The following is a 24,318-nucleotide window of genomic DNA, read 5'->3' on the forward strand; positions in this document are numbered from 1 at the left end:
AGTTGTTAGCCAAACTAATAACAATAATAATATTTCATTTCTATAAGACATATTTCATACTATATTGTTAATAAGGGAATCGAAAGCTCTGATCCGATCTATGTTGCCTGGTATGATCGATTTACCACTACGCTACAACATTTGTACTTTGGTTTCTTATTACTTGCAATTGGATTCTTGGCAAATTGTCATTTTTCTAGGTTAGTCAAATAGACCGATATGTTTGGACTCCAAACATCCCAATTGTGTGAGGTCAAATGAACAGCTGCTCAATTGCAGTTGAGGATATTAGTAAATAAAAACTTAAAAATCATAGCTATTATATACATCAAAACGAATCTTCACCCCGACGCTAATCTTGAATTGTCAAAACTAACAACCAAGATCCGCGGATCATGCTTTAATTTGGAGGCGCTAATATAGTTTTAACAATATCAAATTGTTAACTGTTACATGCGGCTAACTAAGGTAAACATTTTGGATGGTCATCGGAAAAAAAAATTCATGTACGTGGAAAACTTCTAAAGGTATCATGTATGTGGCAGACAGATTAAGTTAATCTTGGTGTTCCGGCTGGCCCAATTTTACGACGTTTTCTGCCCCCCTTTGCTGTTTTGTCCAGCATCAGTAGAGGCTGTTGGCATCAATGATTCTGCATCTGATGACATGAAATTGTCAGCCACTGAGTCCGAGAATGTTTGGGTAACAGTAGTAACCATGCTTACAGACGAATCAGTAGGTTGTCCAACAACCTGCATCATTGAGGTGTCACCCAGTTCAAATCCAAAAGCTATTTCAAAGTTCTGCTTCAAAGTGTGGACCAAGTTCTGTACATGTCTGCGCTCTTTGATGTGTGCAGGTAGAAAAAACTCCAACACATAGTCCTCGTTCGGTTCAACACTATGCAAGGAGATTGTAAAGCAGCCGGTCAACCCATACATGCGTGCATTGTGGACCAAAGGGTACTCGTCTTCACCGAGTTTGGTTACATCTGTACAAAACCAAGAACCACGAGTTGACAATGCCTTGCCAACAGGGCCACTGGACCTGTCCAGGTGTCGCTCTGTGCATTCTTTCCTGAAAGACCACAAGTTTCCATCTTTAAGATGAAACGGTAGAGCAGCTGTAGACATGCAGACTTTCCCAACACATCTAGTGTCAAAACTACTACAGCTATTTTCTATAACCTTTCCATGGGCAACAAAACTAGTGTGCTGGGGCACGGCCCATGTCTGAGCTAGAGGTAAATCGTGGATGTCACATATTGCTTTCATAATACCAGAAATTTCATTTAAATCTTTTTCCCTGCCCTCGTTAAGAACCTGTGTATTAAACTCATCTGTCACATAAAAGTTCCAAAGCAAAGAAAAACTACTGTGAAGAAAACCCTGCAAAAATATTAAACCTGAGTAATAGAATATTATATTATAATAAATCAGCAGGGCCCAACTCACATATAAATCAGGAAAAGCAAACCCTTGTGTAATTGCCAGATTCTGTGCCTGCAATATGACAACAATTTGAAAATGGTTACAATAAGGAAGCATAAACTACTATGCAACAGAAAACATAAATCAACCAAAAAAAATTGCAGAACACACAAAAAAAAAAAAGTAAAACAAACAGTGTAGGCGTGCGCCAAAACACAAACACGGACGGTTTAAGAATGAAATATATCATCAAAGCTAGAGGAAAGATGGAAACCTTAAGTGCATCGTTGATATCTTTAACCTCGGGAGCATAACTTGGATACGTTGTAGACGTCGTTGAAGAAGCGTAGATCGACTTACTTGTATACGATCAACGTTCCTCGGGTATGAGTGTGCTATATCACCGATGGTTTTCCGAGATACGAGTTCTTCCACCTACAAAACGAGCAGCACCGTGAGCTTACCCCTCAGAAAGGGACAGAGGGGTCCTCTTTGGGGTAACCCTCCGGTGTGAGAATAAGATATTGTAGGAGAGGATAATCAAAATGTGAAAATGAGTAAAGGACTTAGCACATATTTTTTTGCTTGCTCCAACTGTGGTGGTGGTGTGGTATTTATAGTATTAGGGTTTCCAATGATTGGGCTCAGACCCAATTAGGGCCTTTTTGGCCTCCTCCTATTGCTTCGCGCCACGTGTACGTAGGACACCTGGTGCTTTTTCATTGATTATTCTCTGACCAAGGTATTTCACCTGACCCATGTGCCATCACGTGGTGGCACATGGGCTTTGCTGAGTTGTCCACCCTTCATGTAACACCCCGACCAAAGGCGGATTATACATCGGGGCGCCACATATTGTTTCATTACTCGTGACACTATTGGGTGTCAATATTTAATAAATATATTCATTCACGCACGCGCAACGTAAACACAAGATAACATAAATCAACATAAATCAATATATTATAAGGCAAAATATTCGAACAACAATAACTTGTCTTGATACATTTTATTCTAGGTCCAAAAGTAAAAACGTCCTACGTGTCCACAAGCTTCAAAACAACTACTGCAAACCTGAACATGTGTTAAAATAAACGTCAAACACTTGCGTGTTGGTGAGAAATCAAGTTTAATACAATACATAGATAATAATAAATCTGCGCGCAACATGTGTATGTCTGGTTTTCAACAAGGGTGTAATCCGATCGGGACCAACTCTAAGATTCATACTCATAGACTGCCAGTGCTCACAATTGAGCTCACAAACAAGAAAGACTGTGCAAGTGTAAACAAAAGAGAAAATCATAAACGATAGTTCTCCCGTGTTCATCTAATGGTACCATGAGAACTGCGGAATAGACCGACAAGACGGTTAATGATCCACACATACAAATAAACAGCCAAGTCTACGTCCTCAACACATGGGATACTGCGCGACTAAAGTTCATAAACAAGTTTAAGACTCTAAGTTTGTATGAACACATGAACATCCCAAAACATTAAAAATAAAAAGGGATTAGGTACGAGATTACTCACTTGATAAACGATGCGGTGTAAGATAAAGCAAGAACCAACTTTAAACAAGCACAAGTTAACCTATAAATAAGATTATTGTTTTAACGATTTGTTTTAAGTCTTGATTATAAGTTAGCATAATTAATAAGTAACTTAAACAAATTATTATATATAATAGATTACCGGAAAACAGGGCAGAACAGGAGGGAAGACGAAGGCAGAGAGAGGAGACGGCAGAGGATCAACGGCAGAGAGCAAGGAAGAGAAAGATAATAAGTATTTGTGTGTGTAGTGTTAAGAAAATAGCATTATTATTTATAGGGAAACCCTAGGGAACACAATCCTTAGAAAAGGGGAAAAGATCTTCAACAGGATCAAGCAAAAGATAACAAAAGCAAAAAGGTTCCAAAAGCAAAAGATATCAAAAGATATGGCAGCTGCAGGGGACAAGGAAAAGCTGACAGGTAACAGTAAACAGGCATGGGAGGGTCAGATAAAGGTACTGGTCAAGCATGGGAAAAGCAGATCTCAAAAGATAATGTCAGTCACTTTTTCTACCAACCAATGGGGTTGGTGCGCATGCTGCGCCGAAAGTAACTTTTCAGACATAAGATAGGTCAGGTCAACAGCACAGAAGATAAGACATCACAAAAGCAAACGGCTGGATTAAACAGAAGAAAAGACTCAAGACATAGCGCGAGAAAGCATCGAGCACACGCGCGAGGGCGAAGGCAGACAGAGAACAGTCCACAGCGCGCCGCGGGAAGAACTAAAATCCTTAGCGCGTCGCGGGAAGAACTTCCGTTCTTAGCGCGCTGCGAGAAGAACTACAATTCTTAGCGCGTCGCGGGAAGAACTACCGTTCTTAGCGCGCTGCGAGAAGAACTACAATTCTTAGCGCGCTGCGAGAACAGTTCGCCTCGCGTATCGCAGGAACAACTGGTCTTCGCGCAGGCTTCCTTGTAAGGAGTCTGGCGCGTGGAGCTGCGCAGACAACCTTAGGCGGGAAGAAACAAAGGACAGTTAGGGGTTCAAGGCTAAAGGGCGGAACGGCGACAAGAGAGAAAAGAAGGCGGAGAGAAGAAGGGGGACGGGACGGCGGAAAGGAAGAGAGAGGAAGAGGCGGGAAGGAAAATATATTATTATTATTAAAAGTAAAGTATAAGTAAAAATAAATATTAAATCATAAAAGAAAGAGATCGGATCGGAGAAACGGGTACCTGGGTCGGGTCGGATCGGGGCAGATGTCACAGTCTCCCCTACTTTAAGAAATTTCGTCCCGAAATTTATCTCGAAGTAGGTTGCGCAGAGAACAGGTGCGGGTACTTGATCTTCATTTGATCTTCCCTTTCCCATGTAAACTCGGCTCCGCGCTTGGACTCCCAGCGAACTTTCACGATAGGGATACGACTGCGCTTGGTTTTCTTAACCTCGCGATCCATAATCTCAACAGGCTTCTCAACGAAATGCATAGATTCATCAACTTGAACCTCATCAAGTGGAATGTGAAGGTTCTCGTCAGCTAAACACTTCTTGAGATTGGATATATGGAACGTTGGATGCACATTACTGAGCGCGGGCGGCAGGTCAAGTCTGTAGGCAACTTTTCCCACACGCACGAGAATCTTGAATGGACCAACACAACGAGGAGCAAGCTTACCTTTCTTCCCAAAGCGGACAACACCTTTCCAAGGCGACACTTTGAGGAGAACAAGATCACCAACTTGAAATTCGAGAGGCTTTCGCCTGCGATCTGCGTAACTCTTCTGTCGGCTTCTGGCAGTCAGCAGATGATCACGGATCTTGGCGATTTTATCGGTTGTCTCTTGAACAAGTTCGGGTCCTGTGATTTGAGCTTCACCCACTTCGCTCCAACAAATCGGGGAGCGGCACTTACGACCGTAAAGTGCTTCAAATGGGGCCATACCGATACTGGAATGATAGCTGTTATTATAAGAGAACTCGATCAAAGGCAGGTGCGAATCCCAGTTACCTCCAAAATCAAGAACACAAGATCGGAGCATATCCTCAAGAGTTTGAATAGTTCGCTCAGACTGACCGTCAGTCTGAGGATGATATGCCGTACTCATGTCCAAGCGAGCGCAGATTGGAGAGATTTCCAAAAGCGAGATATAAAACGGCCATCGCGATCGGATATGATGCTCAAAGGAGTACCATGGCGGCAGACAATCTCCTTGACATAAAGCTGCGCAAGTTGCTCAACACGGTAGTTTTCACGAATGGGCAGAAAGTGAGCAGACTTAGTCAATCGATCCACTATTACCCAAATGCTATCATGTTTGCTTGCTGTCAAAGGTAACTTGGTAATAAAGTCCATCGCTACACATTCCCATTTCCACGTAGGAATTTCTGGTTGTTCGAGCAAACCAGATGGGCGTTGATGTTCAGCTTTTACCTTGGAACAAGTTAGGCATTTAGCTACGAACACAGCAATATCCTTTTTCATACCGGGCCACCAATAAGTAATGCGCAAATCCTTGTACATTTTATCAGCGCCGGGATGAATAGAATACCGAGATTTATGCGCTTCACTCAGGATATCAGCGCGAAGATTCTCATCAAAGAGAATCCAGATGCGATTGAGATAGCAGAGAATTCCACTCAGATTAGGGACAAAGTGCGCTTCCGAGCCACACGCTAACTCGGCGCGAAGGTTACCATTACTGATGGATGCGCGCTGCGCGTCGCGAATGCGTGATTCAAGATTGCTCTGAATCGGCGCAAAGTGAAGCTGCGTGCGCGGCAAGATACAGTTAAGCTGGCTGGGTTTACGGCTGAGCGCATCAGCTACCACATTAGCCTTACCAGGATGATACCGGATCTCACAATCGTAATCGCTGATGAGTTCGTTCCATCGGCGTTGCCTCATGTTAAGTTCCTTTTGATCAAAGATATGCTGAAGGCTTTTATGGTCAGTGTAGAGGATACACTTAGTACCATAAAGGTAGTGTCTCCAGATCTTCAAGGCAAAAACAACTGCGCCTAGTTCGAGGTCGTGAGTTGTATAATTCTTTTCATGAACCTTGAGTTGCCTTGATGCGTAAGCGATAACCTTGCCTCGTTGCATAAGAACACAACCGAGACCTTGGTTGGATGCATCGCAATACACGACAAAATCTTCATTACCCTCAGGTAGCGCAAGAACAGGAGCTTCACACAACAAACGCTTGAGCGTCAGAAAGGCTTCTTCTTGCTTCGAGCCCCAAATATACGGTTTACCTTTGTGCGTCAGAGCTGTTAAAGGCAATGCGATCTTTGAGAAGTTCGAAATGAAGCGCCGGTAATAACCAGCTAAGCCCAGAAAGGAACGGATCTCGGTAGGAGTGGTCGGCGTAATCCAGTTCTTGATTGCTTCAATCTTGGATGGGTCGACATGAATACCCATCTTGTTCACAACATGGCCAAGAAACTGTACTTCATCAGACCAGAATTCACACTTGGAGAGCTTGGCAAAGAGCTGCTCGGCTCTAAGCTTTTGCAATACCAACCGAAGATGTTGCTCATGCTCGGCCTTGGTCTTAGAATAAATCAGAACGTCATCGATAAACACAATCACGAATTTATCCAAGAAAGGCCTACACACCCGATTCATTAGATCCATGAAAACGGCGGGTGCGTTGGTTAAACCGAAGGACATGACCAAGAATTCAAAGTGGCCATAACGAGTTCGAAAAGCAGTCTTCGGAACATCCTCATCGCGGATGCGCAACTGGTGATAACCAGAACGGAGATCGATCTTGGAGAAACAAGAGGCACCTTGGAGTTGATCAAAGAGGTCGTCAATACGCGGTAAGGGATACCGGTTCTTAATGGTGAGCTTGTTCAACTCGCGGTAATCGATACACATGCGAAACGAACCATCTTTCTTTTTAACGAACAACACCGGAGCACCCCAGGGCGAAGAGCTAGGGCGAATGAATCCTTTAGCGGTCAACTCTTGAAGTTGACTTGCCAATTCTTGCATTTCAGCGGGTGCAAGACGATAAGGAGATTTGGCTACGGGGGAAGCACCAGGGACAAGATCAATACGAAACTCGACTTCACGAGCGGGAGGGATACCAGGAAGATCATCGGGAAAAACTTCAGGGAAGTCACGCACAACAGGGATTTCGCGAAGTTTCTTCTTTCCTTCATCGGGTTTGACCACATGGGCTAAAAATGCAATACACTTCTTCCGCATGAGTCTTTGGGCTTCGGCGCAAGACATAAGCTTAAGACCACTGGAGGGTTTCTCGCCATAGATGTGAAGATCACCGTTTTCTCGAGGAATGCGAATCAACTTCTTGGCGCAAATAACTTCGGCGCGATTATTCGAGAGCCAGTCCATACCAATGATAACATCGAAACTTCCAAGAGGCATGGGGATGAAGTCGATTAGAAAATCGTTTTCGTTAAGGTTAAGCGTGCAATTCTTAATCACTGAGTTAATTAAAACAGTTTCGCCATTAGCCAATTCAACTGAAAAATTTTCTTTTAAATCGTTGCGCGGTCGCGCGAGCTTCTGCTCAAACGCGCGAGAGATAAAACTTCGATCGGCGCCAGTATCAAAAAGTACAGAAGCATAAAATCCGTTAAGCAAAAATGTACCATTAACTACGTCATTATTCGCTTGCGCTTGGTGCGCGGTTATGTTAAAAGCTCGTCCGCGTGTCACTTGGTTCGAGATTTGGTTCACCGGATTCGCTTGCGTAATCTGAACTTGTAGTCTCGGGCATGCGTTCCGGAAATGACTGGGATCACCGTAGTTGAAGCACGATCTGGGTCGTGGGTTTTGGTAGGTTGGTTGTGGGTTCTGCGGGTAGACTGGTGGTGTTGGCGCAATTGGATTGGCGGGAAGGACTCTACAGTTTTCTGCAAGGTGACCAGCGCGGCCACATCGGTTACAAAGTCGACATGGGACTTGAGGTGGGTGGTGGAGTCTACAGGTTGGGCAAAAGGGGTGGTTTCCTGTGTAAGGTTTCTTAGTTGGCGGGGCAGGGAGTGCGGGATTGGTTAAGGCATAGTTGTGGACTATAGGAGGAGTTGGGTAAGTCGACAGTGGGTTAGGAGCGTATACTGGAGGTTGGTAGGTGGGTTGCTGGACAATGGGCGGGTTGGTAAGCGCATAGGCTTTGCGCCTGCGCTTGAGGTTGTTACGGTTTGAGGGTTCTGGTTTGGTTTCTGTTGGTTCAGGGACAGTTTTGGTGGGTTTGGTCTTCTCAGTTCCCCGCAGGAACAGGGTTCCTGCTCTGACATGGTTGTCGCTGAGCACAGCGGCCAACTCGATGGCGTCAGAGAGGGTTGCTGGGTTTCTGGCCCATACAGAATCTTGAATTTCCATGGGGAGACCCCCAAGGAATTTCTCGATGGCTCGGCGGGAAGGGGTAACAAGGTGAGGGACAAGCAGGCTTAGTTCATGGAAGCGCGTCGCGTACTCGCGCGCTTCACCGCTGTATTGCTTAAGATTCCAAAATTCTTCCTCCAGGCGCTTAACTTCGTTGGGAGGGCAGAATTCTCGCGTCAGAATTTCCTTGAATTCCTCCCATGTCATGCTAGAGGCAGCTTCTGCGCCACGCGCATGAGCTACTCCATTCCACCATGTAAGCGCTCTAGATTCCAGGACACTGGAAGCATATAGGGTTCGTCTGTCAGAGGGGCATTGGGTGTGGAGGAAAGTGTTTTCTATTTTCTCAAGCCACTGGAGCATCACGGTGGCTCCTTCAAGACCTGTGAACTTTGGAGGGTTACCCGCATTAAAGGACTTAATGTTGTAACCAGAGGTGTTAGCATTGTTTTGGCTCAAAGCTTGGGCTATCGCGGCGGCCATTTCCTGGGAACGTTGCTGTCCACGCCTGCGCGAGGCTTCTCTCCTCTGATGACGGCGAGATAGCGGAGGCATTCTATAAAAGTTTTAATTTTTAGTTAATATCTTGGTTTTAGCGCAAAGTATAACCTCGAAAAGCTTGGTTTCGCGGAGTCAGTTACTGTCAAAAGTTAAAGTAAAATAAATGACCCTAAATGCAGACTTAATAAAGGTAACAAATTCGAATCAAGAATCGACAATTCATGTATCACCATGACTTTCCGAATTCCCAATTTAAAATATACGAGTAAACGAGTATTGGAGATTGACGATTCATGTATCACCATGACTTTTCAATCTTCAATATAAAATATACAAGAAAATGAGTATTGGAGGTTGACAATTCATGTATCACCATGACTTTTCAAGTCTCCAACCTCAGAACACAATCGTAAATGGAAATTGAAAATCAACTATTCATGTATCACCATGACTTTTCGGATTTTCAATCCCAACAAACGAATATGTAAGTAAAATCAATAAAAATCGAAATTCAGCAAAAATCGAAATATCGCGAAATAAAACATAAAACCATACGCTGCGTCTGCGCAAGCATATTTATAAATAACGAGTAATTAACAATAAGCGCGCAAACATGAGATTTTCTCTCATGCGCGAGAAGGGACTCTTAGGTATTCTAGGCCGTTACGTCTAACCACCTATCCTAAAGTCAACGAGCTCTGATACCAATCTGTAACACCCCGACCAAAGGCGGATTATACATCGGGGCGCCACATATTGTTTCATTACTCGTGACACTATTGGGTGTCAATATTTAATAAATATATTCATTCACGCACGCGCAACGTAAACACAAGATAACATAAATCAACATAAATCAATATATTATAAGGCAAAATATTCGAACAACAATAACTTGTCTTGATACATTTTATTCTAGGTCCAAAAGTAAAAACGTCCTACGTGTCCACAAGCTTCAAAACAACTACTGCAAACCTGAACATGTGTTAAAATAAACGTCAAACACTTGCGTGTTGGTGAGAAATCAAGTTTAATACAATACATAGATAATAATAAATCTGCGCGCAACATGTGTATGTCTGGTTTTCAACAAGGGTGTAATCCGATCGGGACCAACTCTAAGATTCATACTCATAGACTGCCAGTGCTCACAATTGAGCTCACAAACAAGAAAGACTGTGCAAGTGTAAACAAAAGAGAAAATCATAAACGATAGTTCTCCCGTGTTCATCTAATGGTACCATGAGAACTGCGGAATAGACCGACAAGACGGTTAATGATCCACACATACAAATAAACAGCCAAGTCTACGTCCTCAACACATGGGATACTGCGCGACTAAAGTTCATAAACAAGTTTAAGACTCTAAGTTTGTATGAACACATGAACATCCCAAAACATTAAAAATAAAAAGGGATTAGGTACGAGATTACTCACTTGATAAACGATGCGGTGTAAGATAAAGCAAGAACCAACTTTAAACAAGCACAAGTTAACCTATAAATAAGATTATTGTTTTAACGATTTGTTTTAAGTCTTGATTATAAGTTAGCATAATTAATAAGTAACTTAAACAAATTATTATATATAATAGATTACCGGAAAACAGGGCAGAACAGGAGGGAAGACGAAGGCAGAGAGAGGAGACGGCAGAGGATCAACGGCAGAGAGCAAGGAAGAGAAAGATAATAAGTATTTGTGTGTGTAGTGTTAAGAAAATAGCATTATTATTTATAGGGAAACCCTAGGGAACACAATCCTTAGAAAAGGGGAAAAGATCTTCAACAGGATCAAGCAAAAGATAACAAAAGCAAAAAGGTTCCAAAAGCAAAAGATATCAAAAGATATGGCAGCTGCAGGGGACAAGGAAAAGCTGACAGGTAACAGTAAACAGGCATGGGAGGGTCAGATAAAGGTACTGGTCAAGCATGGGAAAAGCAGATCTCAAAAGATAATGTCAGTCACTTTTTCTACCAACCAATGGGGTTGGTGCGCATGCTGCGCCGAAAGTAACTTTTCAGACATAAGATAGGTCAGGTCAACAGCACAGAAGATAAGACATCACAAAAGCAAACGGCTGGATTAAACAGAAGAAAAGACTCAAGACATAGCGCGAGAAAGCATCGAGCACACGCGCGAGGGCGAAGGCAGACAGAGAACAGTCCACAGCGCGCCGCGGGAAGAACTAAAATCCTTAGCGCGTCGCGGGAAGAACTTCCGTTCTTAGCGCGCTGCGAGAAGAACTACAATTCTTAGCGCGTCGCGGGAAGAACTACCGTTCTTAGCGCGCTGCGAGAAGAACTACAATTCTTAGCGCGCTGCGAGAACAGTTCGCCTCGCGTATCGCAGGAACAACTGGTCTTCGCGCAGGCTTCCTTGTAAGGAGTCTGGCGCGTGGAGCTGCGCAGACAACCTTAGGCGGGAAGAAACAAAGGACAGTTAGGGGTTCAAGGCTAAAGGGCGGAACGGCGACAAGAGAGAAAAGAAGGCGGAGAGAAGAAGGGGGACGGGACGGCGGAAAGGAAGAGAGAGGAAGAGGCGGGAAGGAAAATATATTATTATTATTAAAAGTAAAGTATAAGTATAAATAAATATTAAATCATAAAAGAAAGAGATCAGATCGGAGAAACGGGTACCTGGGTCGGGTCGGATCGGGGCAGATGTCACACTTCATTGGCAGCTGTCAACATCAGCACATTCTTTATTCCTTAAAAGATACCTTCTGGAAGGTTGTCTGATCCTAATCCTGATTTGGATTAGACTATTGTCTCATTTGTTGTGTGTCGCTTACGCGCGGCCTTTATGCGCCTATCCCGGGGATGCGCAAGGTCTTCTCTTTATTCTCACACTAGTGATATGCGCCACGCGCATATGTGATATGCGCCACGCGCAGATGTTTCATGCGCTTTTGTGATATGCGCCACGCGCAGATGTTTCATGCGCTTGCGCATAGGTTTTGGCTTTGTGTCTTCATGACATCCTGATTTCAGGCCTCTTGTCTATATCTTGTGGGTTGACCCGCCCCGCTCGATGTTAAGGCGGGTGCATACCTCTTCAAGCCCCCCCAGTCTAATGTGTGTCTTGTCTCGCGCGAGCGAGGTAAGATAGATATTAGACTTAATAGTTTGCTTTTTTAATAGGGCTTGTTTTTTCTTTTTCTTTTTCTTTTCTTGTACGCGCGTTGCGCGAAATTCTATCCCTTTGGTTAAAACGAATCGTCAGTGCACGTGGTTGGTTGGTGTTGAGATGCATCAGAGATGGAGACGTTATGTGTCAGACCTTTCGTGTGCTCGAGGTGCTACAGTGGCCTTTCACGTCTCCTCATACAGTGTCAGGAACACGTGTCGCGCTTATGTGGACCTACGCCTGCGAGTGGGGGCGCGTGAGCGTAGATCTGATTATTACTTTTTTTTTCCTCTCTCTCTCTCCTGGGCCTATAAAACCAAACCTTTTGAATGGTTTTTTCTTCATCTCCACTTTCATTTTCAGAGTTTTTGCCTATCAATTACTTTCCGATTAAGAGCTTTCGTCTTTGTCCTTGAATTCTGTGCTTAAAGTAACCATACTGTTCGATTCGCAATTGTATGTCTGATAACCCAGACACCACAATTTCCCCTAGTAAAGGCCGTGTAAAATCATTGGTTATGTCTACTTTGAAGAAAACCGGCAAGGGTACTCGGGTTGCCGAGGCCTCGTCGGAGGAGGGAGGGAAGAACAAGGTGGTGAAGAGATGGGATGAGATTCCCTGCAAGTTGAAACAAACTGATTTTGATAATCTCGTCGCCTCTCAGGGTTTTCTCCCTGAGTATGGTTGTCTGCTCCCGGCGACTGGGCAAACGGCGGCGGATCCTCCTGCCGGCTACATCTCTCTATACTCTCATTTTTTTACTCACTGTAACCTTCGTCTTCCGATGACAAGGTTTATAGGTGCGCTCCTTCAGTTTTATGGGATTCACATATCCCAAGTTCATCCCTGTGGATTAGTGCGCATGACTCATTTTGAGTTCATGTGCAAAGCTCAGCGCGAGGAGCCCACCCCTCGGCGCTTTCAATATTTTTATAAGCCGAAAATCCAAGATTCTTGGTTCTAATTCACACCGCGCAGTCAGAAGGTTAAGCGCTGCACTGTTACCTTCAAAAGCCTTCATGACTGGGCTGAAAAATTCTTTTATATCAAGGCTGGTGTTATTCCCATTCGTATGACCATGCGCGCGATTACTTCCGCGCCCGCGGATGATGACGTTCTTAAGAATCCATCTGGCGAGTGGGTTAAAAAATTAACTGCTGAACCATCCCCCGCCAAGAATATTTGCGAGGAAGCGTTGGTGGGGGTTGGTATGAGCAAGAGGTGGACTGACAGTGAGACTGAGCCTGTCATCCATGTTGATGGCTCAGGTGGGTTGTTTGTTCATTGCATTAATTTTGCGCGAGTATAATTCGTTTTGCCGATATCACTTGTCTTGTTTTATGCAGAAAGCAAGGAATACATCCACGCCGCCTATGACGAGCATATGGAGGGTGGATCTGCTGCACTGAACGCTGGGGAAGTTGTTTTCCCTGATCGCTTCAATGATATGTTCATCCCTGTCGACTTAGAATTTTGCTTTGACAGCGATGCGCCTGGTAAGCCCTTGTATTTGTGTTTAGGCCCTTAGAATACCAAATTTGGTTTTAACATTTCTGATGCGCGTATTGTAGATTCGCTCGCTAATTATGAGTTGGAGCCTGTGGAAGAGGAAGGGGAGGAGGAAGGAGCTGAAGCGCAAAAACTCAAGCGCAAGGCTAAAGGCAAAACTGGCGTAGGGGCCAGTAAAAAAAAGAAAAAAGATGATGCCTCTGTTGCCTAGAATCTTCCTCCTACTCAAGTGAAGGGACTTGAGAAAACCAAGGGTTTTACTTCCAAGTTTTCCTCGTCTTCTTTGCCTCAAGGTGTGGGCAGTCCTCCAGTCCACACGAGGTATGGTGCTGCCACCTCATCTCTGCACGCGGCGGAGAAGGGAAGCGGTGCTGCGCCTGCTGTTTCGTCTTCTCCAACAGGTATACTTTGTTTATATTTTGTGGTTTTATAAGCGTGATTCCGATAGAGTTATTAATGAAGCTTTGTTCACTCAAATGTTTGTAGAGCCGGCAACGTGGGTGGCTCAACCTCAGGCGCAGCAAGGTGCCAAGGCTATGCCGAAGGCTGTTTTGAAGTCCTCTGTTTTGCCCTTAAAAAGGGGGAAAATGGACTTCATGGCGATGCTTAATTCGCGGACTGCGGTGCGCCAAGGTATTTATTGCGCTTTGATTGTCTGATTTTTTCCTTTAGTTCAAGTCATGAATCATTTCTCCTTGTTGGTTTTTTCATAGGAATTATAGCTGGCACACAAGCTGCTGGTGGCACTGCTAGCGCTGGCGCCGTTAGCTCTGCTCCTGCTCCAACAAGTATCGAATCTCCCCTCATTGGGATCACTAAGGAGCAGGAGACTATTTTTTGCGCTGATCTAACAGCGTCAAGACCTCCCTCACCTCCTCCTGCGCGCAGCCCTCCTCGTGAGACTATTTTTGATTCTTCCAAGTCGCAGGAGAAGAGACCTGTTATAGAGGATGATGAGGAGGTTAATTTTGAAGATTCTGATGGTGGCCGCGTAAGCCCTATAGCGCCGCGCGATTTCGTGGCGCAGCCTTTTTCTCATGGGGCGGGCAGGGGCTCATCAGCTGGCGCTAATCTTTCTGCCAGTTCTCCTCAGGTATAACTTTATTTTGCTCCGCTGCGCAGACTTCCAAATTAGTGTTTAGATAACTAAAACGTTTCTTTGCGTTTGCTTTGTGTTTGTAGGGAGCCGATCACATATACCGCCCGAGCTGGAGTATCACTGAAGAGAGCTCATTCCAATCCTTGGGCGTATGTGAAGACTTTTGGGCTCACTCTGTTCCTCCAGCTGAAAGGAGGTTTCAAGAGTACCGCGCTCGCGTGGACTTGCTTAATGACCACCTTTTTGCTGGGTCTGCGTTCTTTGCTGCCTCCCAAGAGCTTCGCAATGATTATATAAAGGTACGTGATGCCCTTGCGGAGGCCAAGCAAAAGGCTAAGATTTCTGCTTGGAATCTTTCTGATGCCCGAGAGAAAGCTGAGAAACTCCAAGCAGAACTTAGCGAGAACCGGGCAAGTTCTAACGCTGCGTTTGTGAAGCGCGGGCTTGAGCTGCAAGCTGCGCGGGAGAAACTGCAAGTGGCAGAGGCAGATGCGGCCAAGTACGCGCGTCGAGCGCGTGACCTGGAGTTGGCAATGGAGGCGCGTGACCAAACTATTGCGCAGGTTAATACTGAAAAATCTTTATTGGAGAGTGAGGTTGCGCGCCTGAAGAAAGAGCTCGATGCTGCGCGAGCGGAAAAGAATGAAGCCTTGGCGGCAGCAGCGTCTGACAAAGAAGAGCTAAGACAAGCCAAGGAAACTGTTGAGTTGTTAAACTCTCAAATCCCTGCTCTTGAGACGTCTGTTTCTTCCCTCGCGCAGGACCGTCAATGGCTGATTTCACAGGGTGTGACTCGTTGCGCTTATGCCATGAAATACTCAGACGAGTTTCAGACCCTTGTGATGGACTGTAATGCGGCGTCGCGCTTGGTGAGTCGGGCTGAGGGGTTTAAGGATGGTTATGAATATGGCATGCTAAAGAAGAATCCATCCGACTACCCTTATCAGCTCGACGTTGTCTGCGCTGACATGGCTGAGGTGGGAGAGAAGTACTTGAATACTCCAATTCCCATCCTTGAGCAGGTATTTTAACCTTAATGAGTTTACTTGACTTATTTCCATAATCTTTTGTACTTATACTGTTCCTTGTGACTTGCAGATAGCCGCGCTTGCTGACCAGCCCGATCTTGGCGCTTTAAAGAAATTACTTGATGAATGTGAAGGGGCTGGTGGCAATGATGATGGCGCGGGCAACGCTACCTCTGCCAGCGGCTCTGGCGTGGCCCAAGGACCTACTCCTGACGCTATCATGACAGAAGACGACTATATTCAAGACGAACAGCTTGATTATGGTAAGTTTGGAGATGACGAGGAGCGGGCTGCGCCGGATGCTGAGGGAGGAAATAATGATGAGGAAGATGAAGAGGCTGATATTGACATAGAGACTTGAAAAGCCCTTCTTGTTTTTTTTTGTGTTTGTAGTTTTTACCTCATCATTTGTAAATTTGTAAACTTCTATGTTTCGGAATGAAATTTTGTTTTTCCCTTATTCGCATCTTGCGCATTCCCAATTCATCTCTTTATATTGCATGTGTGTGCTTGTTGAATATAAGGTATGCTTACACATTGAAACTTGAACAAGGTTATAAGGAAATTATTTTTACTTAATCCTTAACAGTTGTCATATTTCGAGTTATTTTGCGATATTCTGAATATGCTGACACGTGCCTTGGCATTTCGTTATTCCTCTTTTGCGCGACGTTATCGTGCATTTATTATAGGGAATTATGAATGAGTTTTTTAGCCTTTACGTGTCAGTATGTGTTACTCTGTCTATATCCATTATAATCCCATGCGCGGCCCCGACCTGAGACCTTAACAACTATGCTTTGGCATGAGCTTTGCCTTAGTTGTGCTTAGGTATTTTTATGGTCCAGCTGCGCAATACGTAGGATGGATGTTATGAGTAATTTGAGCTAAGGCTCATATTATTGGGCTAAGGCCCTGACGTTTTAGAGCTAAGGCTCATATTATTGGGCTAAGGCCCTGACGTTTTAGAGTTAAGACTCGTTAACGCGTCTGAGCTTGAAGCTCGCGCATGTATGTTTTACTTTGTTTTATTTTTAGTTTGATGTCAATACAATGTTGTCATATTGCTCAAAATTAATAAAGGAAAGTGTGAAACATGTATGCAAAAGGTAATGGAACGCATATAGAGCGTATCATTATTCATAATGGCTTAGAAAGCCTTGATTACAAACTTGACAACTTTTACATGAAACATTTTCTAAGTTGTGCTGCGTTCCATGTGCGAGGGATCTTCTTTCCATTTAAATCTTTTAAAGCGTATGCGCCTTTTCCCAATTCTTCCGAGACTTGATAAGGTCCCTCCCAATTGGGAGACATCTTTCCCGGGGGTATTGCGCGACTAGCTTCATTGTTCCAAATGACAAAATCATTCTTCTTGAAGTGGCATTCTTTCACGCGCTGATTGTAGTATTTTTCTAGCTTTTTCTTGTATTTGGCTTCACTGATGATAGCCGCCTCTCTGCGCCCCTCAAGTAAATTGAGATCCAACCTCCTTTCTTGCTCGTTATCCGTTTTTCTCATCATGAGCACTCTATAGGATGGGCATCCAATCTCTGCTGGAATCATAGCCTCCGTTCCATAGGTTAGGCTGAACGGGGACTCGCCATTGCTGGTTTTGCTTAATGTCCTGTGCGCCCACAGGACATTAGGTAACTCCTCGACCCATGCATGGGACTCTCCCTCCAACCTTTTCTTCAGCCCATTCAGCAAGCTTTGGTTCGCGCGCCCCACTTGGCCATTCCCTTGAGGATGGTATACTGAAGTGAAGACCTGATTGATGTGCAATTCCTTGAACCAACTGGATATCTTCCTATCAGTGAATTGTTTGCCATTGTCGCTCACGATTTCCATGGGCAGGCCAAAACGGCATACGATGTGGCTCCAAATAAATTGCTTCATTGCCTCGGCTGTGATCTTTGCCAGTGGCTTGGCTTCAACCCATTTTGTGAAATAGTCTACTGCCACTACCAAAAACTTTAGTCGCCCTGGCGCTTGTGGTAAGGGACCCACAATATCAATTGCCCACTTGTGGAAAGGCCATGCAGAGGTCACCGGAATCAAGTTGTTCTTTGGCCGCATGGTATTTGGTGCATAGCTCTGACACGCTTTGCATTTTTGGATCTCTTTTAACGCGTCCAAGTACATGCCTGGCCAATAGTAACCTGCGTTCATTGCCTTGGAGGTCACCATGCGCGGGCCAGCATGTATTCCACAGATTCCTTCGTGTATCTCTCTGATCACATAGCTTGCTTCCTCAGCGTCTAGGCATTTCATGAGTGGTCCAAGATAAGAGCGTCGATATAACGTACCATCGAGTATTTCGTAGTTCTGCGACTTGTGTCTTATCTTCCTCGCCTGTGCGCGATCGTCTGGTACCTTTCCCTCCTTCAAGAATTCCATTATTGGAGTTATCCATGATGAAGGTGTTGTATGAATTACAAGAACAGACTTCGCTCCCACTGACGGGTTGCTCATTACTTCCACCCTGACATCTTTGCCAAAATGATCGAAGCTGGCTGATGCCATCTTGCTTAGCGCGTCAGCAGACTTATTTTCACTGCGCGGAATGTGTATGATTCTGAAAAAGTCAAATTGTTCGGTGAGTTTCTTCGCCTGCTCTAGATACAGAGGCATGGTGTTCTCCTTGGCATCATAAAGGCCATTGACTTGTGCCGCTACCAGGTATGAATCTACATGAGCCTCTAGCTTTTTAACTCCGAACTTGTGAGCGATGCGCAAACCAGCCAGCAGGGCTTCATACTCAGCTTCATTGTTGGTGCTCTTGAAATCCAACCTGATTGCGTAAGTATACTCATGATTTTCTGGATCCACCAGTTTGAGGCCTGCGCCGGACCCTTCGTTGTTTGAAGCTCCGTCAGTGAATAATCTCCAAACGTTTTCTTCATTATTGGCTTGCGGAGGGTCTACTTCGCGCTGAGTCTCTTCGACTTTTCCTTCAGGGATTTCTGCGATGAAATCAGCTAAGACTTGTCCCTTGATTGCTGGACGAGGCTTATAGGTAATCGTGTGCTCCCCTAATTCCAGCGCCCATTTTGTCAACCTTCTCGAGAGCGCGGGACGTCGCAAGACTTGCTGGATGTTGTAATCAGTCAGGACTTCAATAGGATGACCATTAAAATATCTGTGAAGCTTGCGCGACACATGTGTTAGGGATAAAACTAACTTTTCTATGATGGTGTAGCGCGTCTCAGGATCTGTCAGCACCCGACTTACGTAATAAATTGGTGTTTGGATTCCCTTGCGATCCACCAATAATACTGCGCCAATGGCGCGCTCTCCTGCTGACAGGTACAACGTTAAAGTTTCACCAGGTAGTGGAGCTGTGAGCGCAGGCAGATTTATCAGACATTCTTTTATCTCACTGAAAGCTTGCTCGGCCTCAGGCGTCCACTTGAATTGGCTTTTCTTTAAGCAATTTCTCAATGTGTTAATGAATGGGGTAGATTTGCTTGCATGGTTTGCTAGGAACCTGTTAATTGATACCAATCTACCATTCAACTTTTGAACTTCCTTCATGGTGGATGGTGAGGGCATGTCGAGGATAGCCTCCACCTTCTCTGGGTTCACCTTGAAACCATCCTTGGTGACCATTACGCCGAGAAATTTCCCTTCTTCCACACCGAATGTGCATTTGCTCGGGTTGAGCTTCATGTTTACTTCCTTTAGGCGCCGAAGGGTTTCTTCGATGTCTTTGATCATTTGTTTTTCCTCCCTGCTTTTAATCACCAAATCATCCACGTAGACTTCTAAGTTTTTTCCAATCTGCTCGTTGAAAATTGCATCCATGAGTCTTTGGTAAGTGGCTCCTGCATTCTTCAAACCAAAGGGCATTTTTGTGTAACAGAAAACACCCTTGTCAGTTCTGAAAGCAGTCTTGTCTTCATCCTGTGGTGCCATTTGAATTTGGTGATAGCCCTTATAGGCATCCAGGAAACATTTGAGCTTAAATGGCACCACAGAGTCCACCTTCATGTCAATGTTTGGGAGGGGGTAACAATCTTTTGGACACGCCTTGTTGAGGTCCTTGAAATCAATGCACATTCTCCATGACCCATTGCTCTTCTTTACCATCACAGGATTGGCTACCCATGTTTGATATCGTATTGGGCGAATGATATTCGCGCGCAGTAGATCCTCTACTTGCTCATTCATGGCCTTTGTCTTCTCGTCTCCCATGACTCTTTTCTTTAGAGCAATTGGCTCCACGGACTTGAATGTGTTGAGAGAGTGCTGCGCCAGGTCTCGCGGAACCCCAGTCATATCAGAATGTTGCCACGCGAAGACTGACATATACGTTGTGAGCAATCTTTTCATTCTCACTCTTGTGTCATCTGATATCGTAGCTCCGATTGTGATTGTTTGTTCTGGGAATTTTGGGTTGAGAATCCATTCCTCTGGCGCGTTGTTTGCCACTGGAAGCTTCATTCTCCCCTCTCGAGGTATACTTATTACTGCGCATTAATGATCTCGGTACACAAATGTTACTCCTGTTGGTGTTGGGAACCCCAACGCGCCATGCGCTGGTGACGGTATGGCGTTGAATTGGGCAATCGTTCCTCTACCCAAGATCATACTATGGCATGAAGTGGTGGGCAAGACCAGGAAGTTGACAATTTCAGCTCGCTTGTGCTTCTCATCCCCCATAGTTAGTTCGAATTGTATCTGACCTAGGGGGTGAATAATTTCGTTTGAGACACCCGAGATTGGTGCACTCACAACTTCGAGCCTTGCTTGGTCTGCTGGGTCCAACTTCCTGAAACATTGCTCATACATGATGTCTGACTCACTACCGGTGTCCACCAGGACTCTTGACACCTCATAATGAGCGATGTGTGCAGTGATGACTAGAGGACTGCTGCTAGACGGGCCTCCTCTGATTCTTGGAAAGATTACTTGTTGCTCGCGCCAATCCCCTTGGATTTGCGCACTTCTCTTCCTCGATCTTTGCCCTTGCCTTCTTCCTTCAGCTACACAGATTCTTTTGATTTTTTTACTGGCTGAGGCTCCGTCTGGTTGTTCGTTCTCTGGTCTTGGATTTTTTACCAGGTGAGCCAACTTGCCTGATTTCACATCTTTTTCGATCGCATCCTTCAAATGATGGCATGCATCGGTGTTGTGCCCTGTGGATTTGTGAAACTCACAATATTTGCCACTGTTCGGTGGTCCCTTATGGAGTAATGGCCTGGGGCTTTTAAACTGGACATTCTCTGTGCTTAACACTTGCGAAGGCATTTTGTGAGGGGAGTCCATATTCTTGGTAGAGGTCTGTTAGGCTCTCTGCCGCCTTCCTTCTTGTCACATTCTCCGTGATTAAGAATGTCTTTTTTGGGGTTGGGGTGAACTTTGTTGCGCTTGCTTTTCTGCAGGAGAATAATTGGTTTGTTGCAACCTGGACCATACGGAGTTTTGTTTGCCCCTCCTTTCATTGTTGCGTGGCGCTTCTGTTTGATGCCCTTTATCTCTTGCTCTGTCTAGGGCAATTTGTTTTTCATTTCGCGCGAAGACTCGCGACGCTTCCATAAGCTTAGCCCAAGTGGTTGGCATGCCTTCTCTGCTCACGAGAGCTCTGCGGAGTTGATCACTGCGCGCACCTTGTATAAAGGCCACGCGCAAGAGTTGTTCAGTGATGCCTCCAATTGCAAGAGATTCCTGATTGAAACGAGTTATGTAGTCTTCAATGGTTTCATCATTCCTGCGTACGCAGTGCATGATGTCATCGGGGTCGCGCGTGTGTCTGTGCTGCTGTACAAAGTGAGCCTGGAACTTTTCCAATAGCTCTTCGAACCCATCGATTTGTCCTGTCGGCAAGCTTTCGAACCAGACACGCGCTGCGCCCGTGAGGCAGCGAGCAAACATGTGACACCATGTTGGCATCGTCCAGCTTTCTAGGTTTCCAGTGTTATAAAAACCTTGTAAGAAATCATCTGGATCTGTTGTACCATCGTACTTGCCTAAACCACTTGGCATCTTGGTTTTGTGTTGAATGGGAGCCTTCGCAATGCGCTCAGTGAATTTTGAATGTTTTACCAAGATGGCTGGCCTATATGGTGTGGTTACGTCCACTTGCCCTTTCGCTTGTGGGTTGTATGGTGTGTATAAATCCATATCAGCTTTGGCTCCATGTGCTATGTGCATGTGTGCGCGAAGCTGTGAACCTCCTGCATGAGTATCTCGCGTCTTCTTCATGCTGTGCACCTCTTCCTCATCACTAATATTAGCTTGTTCGGTGTGAACAGAATGACCGTCTTCCAGCGCGCGCGTCTTTTTTGTTGTTCCCTGAATGGTTTGTTTATCAAATGCGAGCCTTTGTGTTAAATCGGCTAACTTTTTGTGTTTTACCAACTCATTGTATTTGTCCATTAGACTCCGTTGTTCGTTTACGAGCCATTCTTTAGGGTCATTGGTTTCAACTTCCGGGCCCATTGGTCCTTTTTGTTTTGTACCAGTCAGATTTTGGAACGTGAGATCGTCTGGGGGAGTTTCAGTCTGGCTATGAGGTGTTGTGTTGAAGGGATGGTTACTGGTGGTGCGCGCAGTGTCACGCGGCGCCCTCAGAACCTGATGTCCTTCATTAACATCCTCAAGCTCATTATCCTCCAGAACTTGATCATTATTTCGAACACCGGAAACCATGGTGAAGATTTTCAGAGAGAAAATTGATGAAATAGTGGTTTTGTTGCCGTTGTAACAGGTGATGGCGCCAATGAAGAAGCATAGATCGACTTACTTGTATACGATCAACGTTCCTCGGGTATGAGTGTGCTATATCACCGATGGTTTTCCGAGATACGAGTTCTTCCACCTACAAAACGAGCAGCACCGTGAGCTAACCCTCAAAAAGGGACAGAGGGGTCCTCTTTGGGGTAACCCTCCGGTGTGAGAATAAGATATTGTAGGAGAGGATAATCAAAATGTGAAAATGAGTAAAGGACTTAGCATATATTTTTTTGCTTGCTCCAACTGTGGTGGTGGTGTGGTATTTATAGTATTAGGGTTTCCAATGATTGGGCTCAGACCCAATTAGGGCCTTTTTGGCCTCCTCCTATTGCTTCGCGCCACGTGTACTTAGGACACCTGGTGCTTTTTCATTGATTATTCTCTGACCAATGTATTTCACCTGACCCATGTGCCATCACGTGGTGGCACATGGGCTTTGCTGAGTTGTCCACCCTTCATTGGCAGCTGTCAACATCAGCACATTCTTTATTCCTTAAAAGATACCTTCTGGAAGGTTGTCTGATCCTTATCCTGATTTGGATTAGACTATTGTCTCATTTTGTGACAATCGTCAATTTCAGGTTAACTCCGTTAACTCAACTCCGTCAATTCAAACTTTAAGATCGTTGAATCTATAACGTACACTTCATTACATTTAAACTAGGGTTTAAATGACGCGTAACACTTACTACATGTGTAGTCTTTCGGGATTTGCACCGAAACGCAAACGAGTTGACGCAAACGATTGATAAATAAACGATAAACGTAAAAACAATAATTATGTGATTATTATGTGTTAGGATTATGTGCTATGTGATAAAACTATGGTCATGTTAACTTATTGGGCAAGTATGATGGAATGTTCTAGAAAAACAACACTTGGAAAGAAGAGGGACTAGAGTGTAACTTGTATTATTATAAATACATCACTAATAAACAAACCCTAACTTATTATTAACCTACAACCCTAAATCGGCTCTCTCTCCCTCTCTTGATCCACGGCTGCCGTCCACCTTCATCACACACACACACATCAATCAAGAGATTAATCCAAGAACTAGGTGCTAGGAAGGTATACTTGATCATCTCTTACCTCCTTGTTGTGTAATTTTGATGTTTAATGGGTTGTATGTAAACCCTAACTCAGCCGATTATATGTATGTATGTGATCAATATGATAGTTGTTAGTTGGATAATAGATTGATAACTAGATTGATGTTGTTGCATGATTGATTGTTGTTCTTGATTTGAATTAAAACACAAACCCTAATCTTGTATGTATGGTGTGATTTATATGCATGGATAGTAGTTATGGTGTCTAGAGGGTTATATGGATGCATGATAGTTCATAGATTGTTATGATGTTGAGTTTTGATGTGAACAGATTCTGGACAGAATATATATACGATGTTTAACTGACTGTAACGAAGTGTAAACGTGAAAATTGATTGAGATTGTGAGTACTGCAGTAAACTAGGTTGAGTCTAGTTTCTATAAAGTATAAATTCGTAATTTTTGGATAAGTGGAAGTATACTTTTATGATTTTACAAAAACGTGATGCAAAGCTGAGCTGTTAGACCTGCTGTTAGGTTATATTGTAAATTCTATATCTCATGAACAACGAGGCCAATTGGGTTGGTTCCACTTCTGGAAGTTGACTCACTGAGTTAGGAACCAAACCCAAGTGGTCTTGCATTTATTGGATTTTTCGTTTACCGGGAATTGCAAATAACATTCTGTTGTGCATGAATCTGACTGATATGAGTTTACTGTAGTGTTTTGATCATTATGAGAAATCTATATGGAATAAAAATAATATAAAATATGTTCTGGAAACCTAAGACATGTATGTTTCAGTGGTGATTTTTGGTGAATTAATTGAGATGATATGATCGGTGAAATAGTACAATCTTTCAAGTAGAAGTTCTGTCACAATGAAACTAGCTGCTGAGTTGTATAGGAATGCATGAAATATGATAGTTTTTATATAATTGTGGTATTTTGACCAAAATACCCTTGCGGGGAA

At 44.3% G+C, this 24,318-nt stretch overlaps 1 protein-coding gene across 1 annotated transcript in view; it reads right to left on the minus strand.

Moving 5' to 3' along the window:
* Positions 1–261: 261 nt before the first annotated feature.
* LOC143547071 (protein NLP7-like) overlaps positions 262–24,318 on the minus strand; it is a 139,138-nt gene continuing 115,081 nt past the window's right edge. The window contains exon 4 of the mRNA XM_077038582.1: positions 262–1,322. Within this exon, the coding sequence (XP_076894697.1) occupies positions 585–1,322 (738 nt within the window). The 3' untranslated portion in view covers positions 262–584. The remainder of the gene's footprint in view (positions 1,323–24,318) is intronic.

The sequence above is a fragment of the Bidens hawaiensis genome, unplaced genomic scaffold (assembly GCF_021521415.1).
Source record: "Bidens hawaiensis isolate Kalapana, Puna unplaced genomic scaffold, B.hawaiensis_p1.1 tig00014593_1, whole genome shotgun sequence".
Lineage (NCBI taxonomy): Eukaryota > Viridiplantae > Streptophyta > Magnoliopsida > Asterales > Asteraceae > Bidens > Bidens hawaiensis.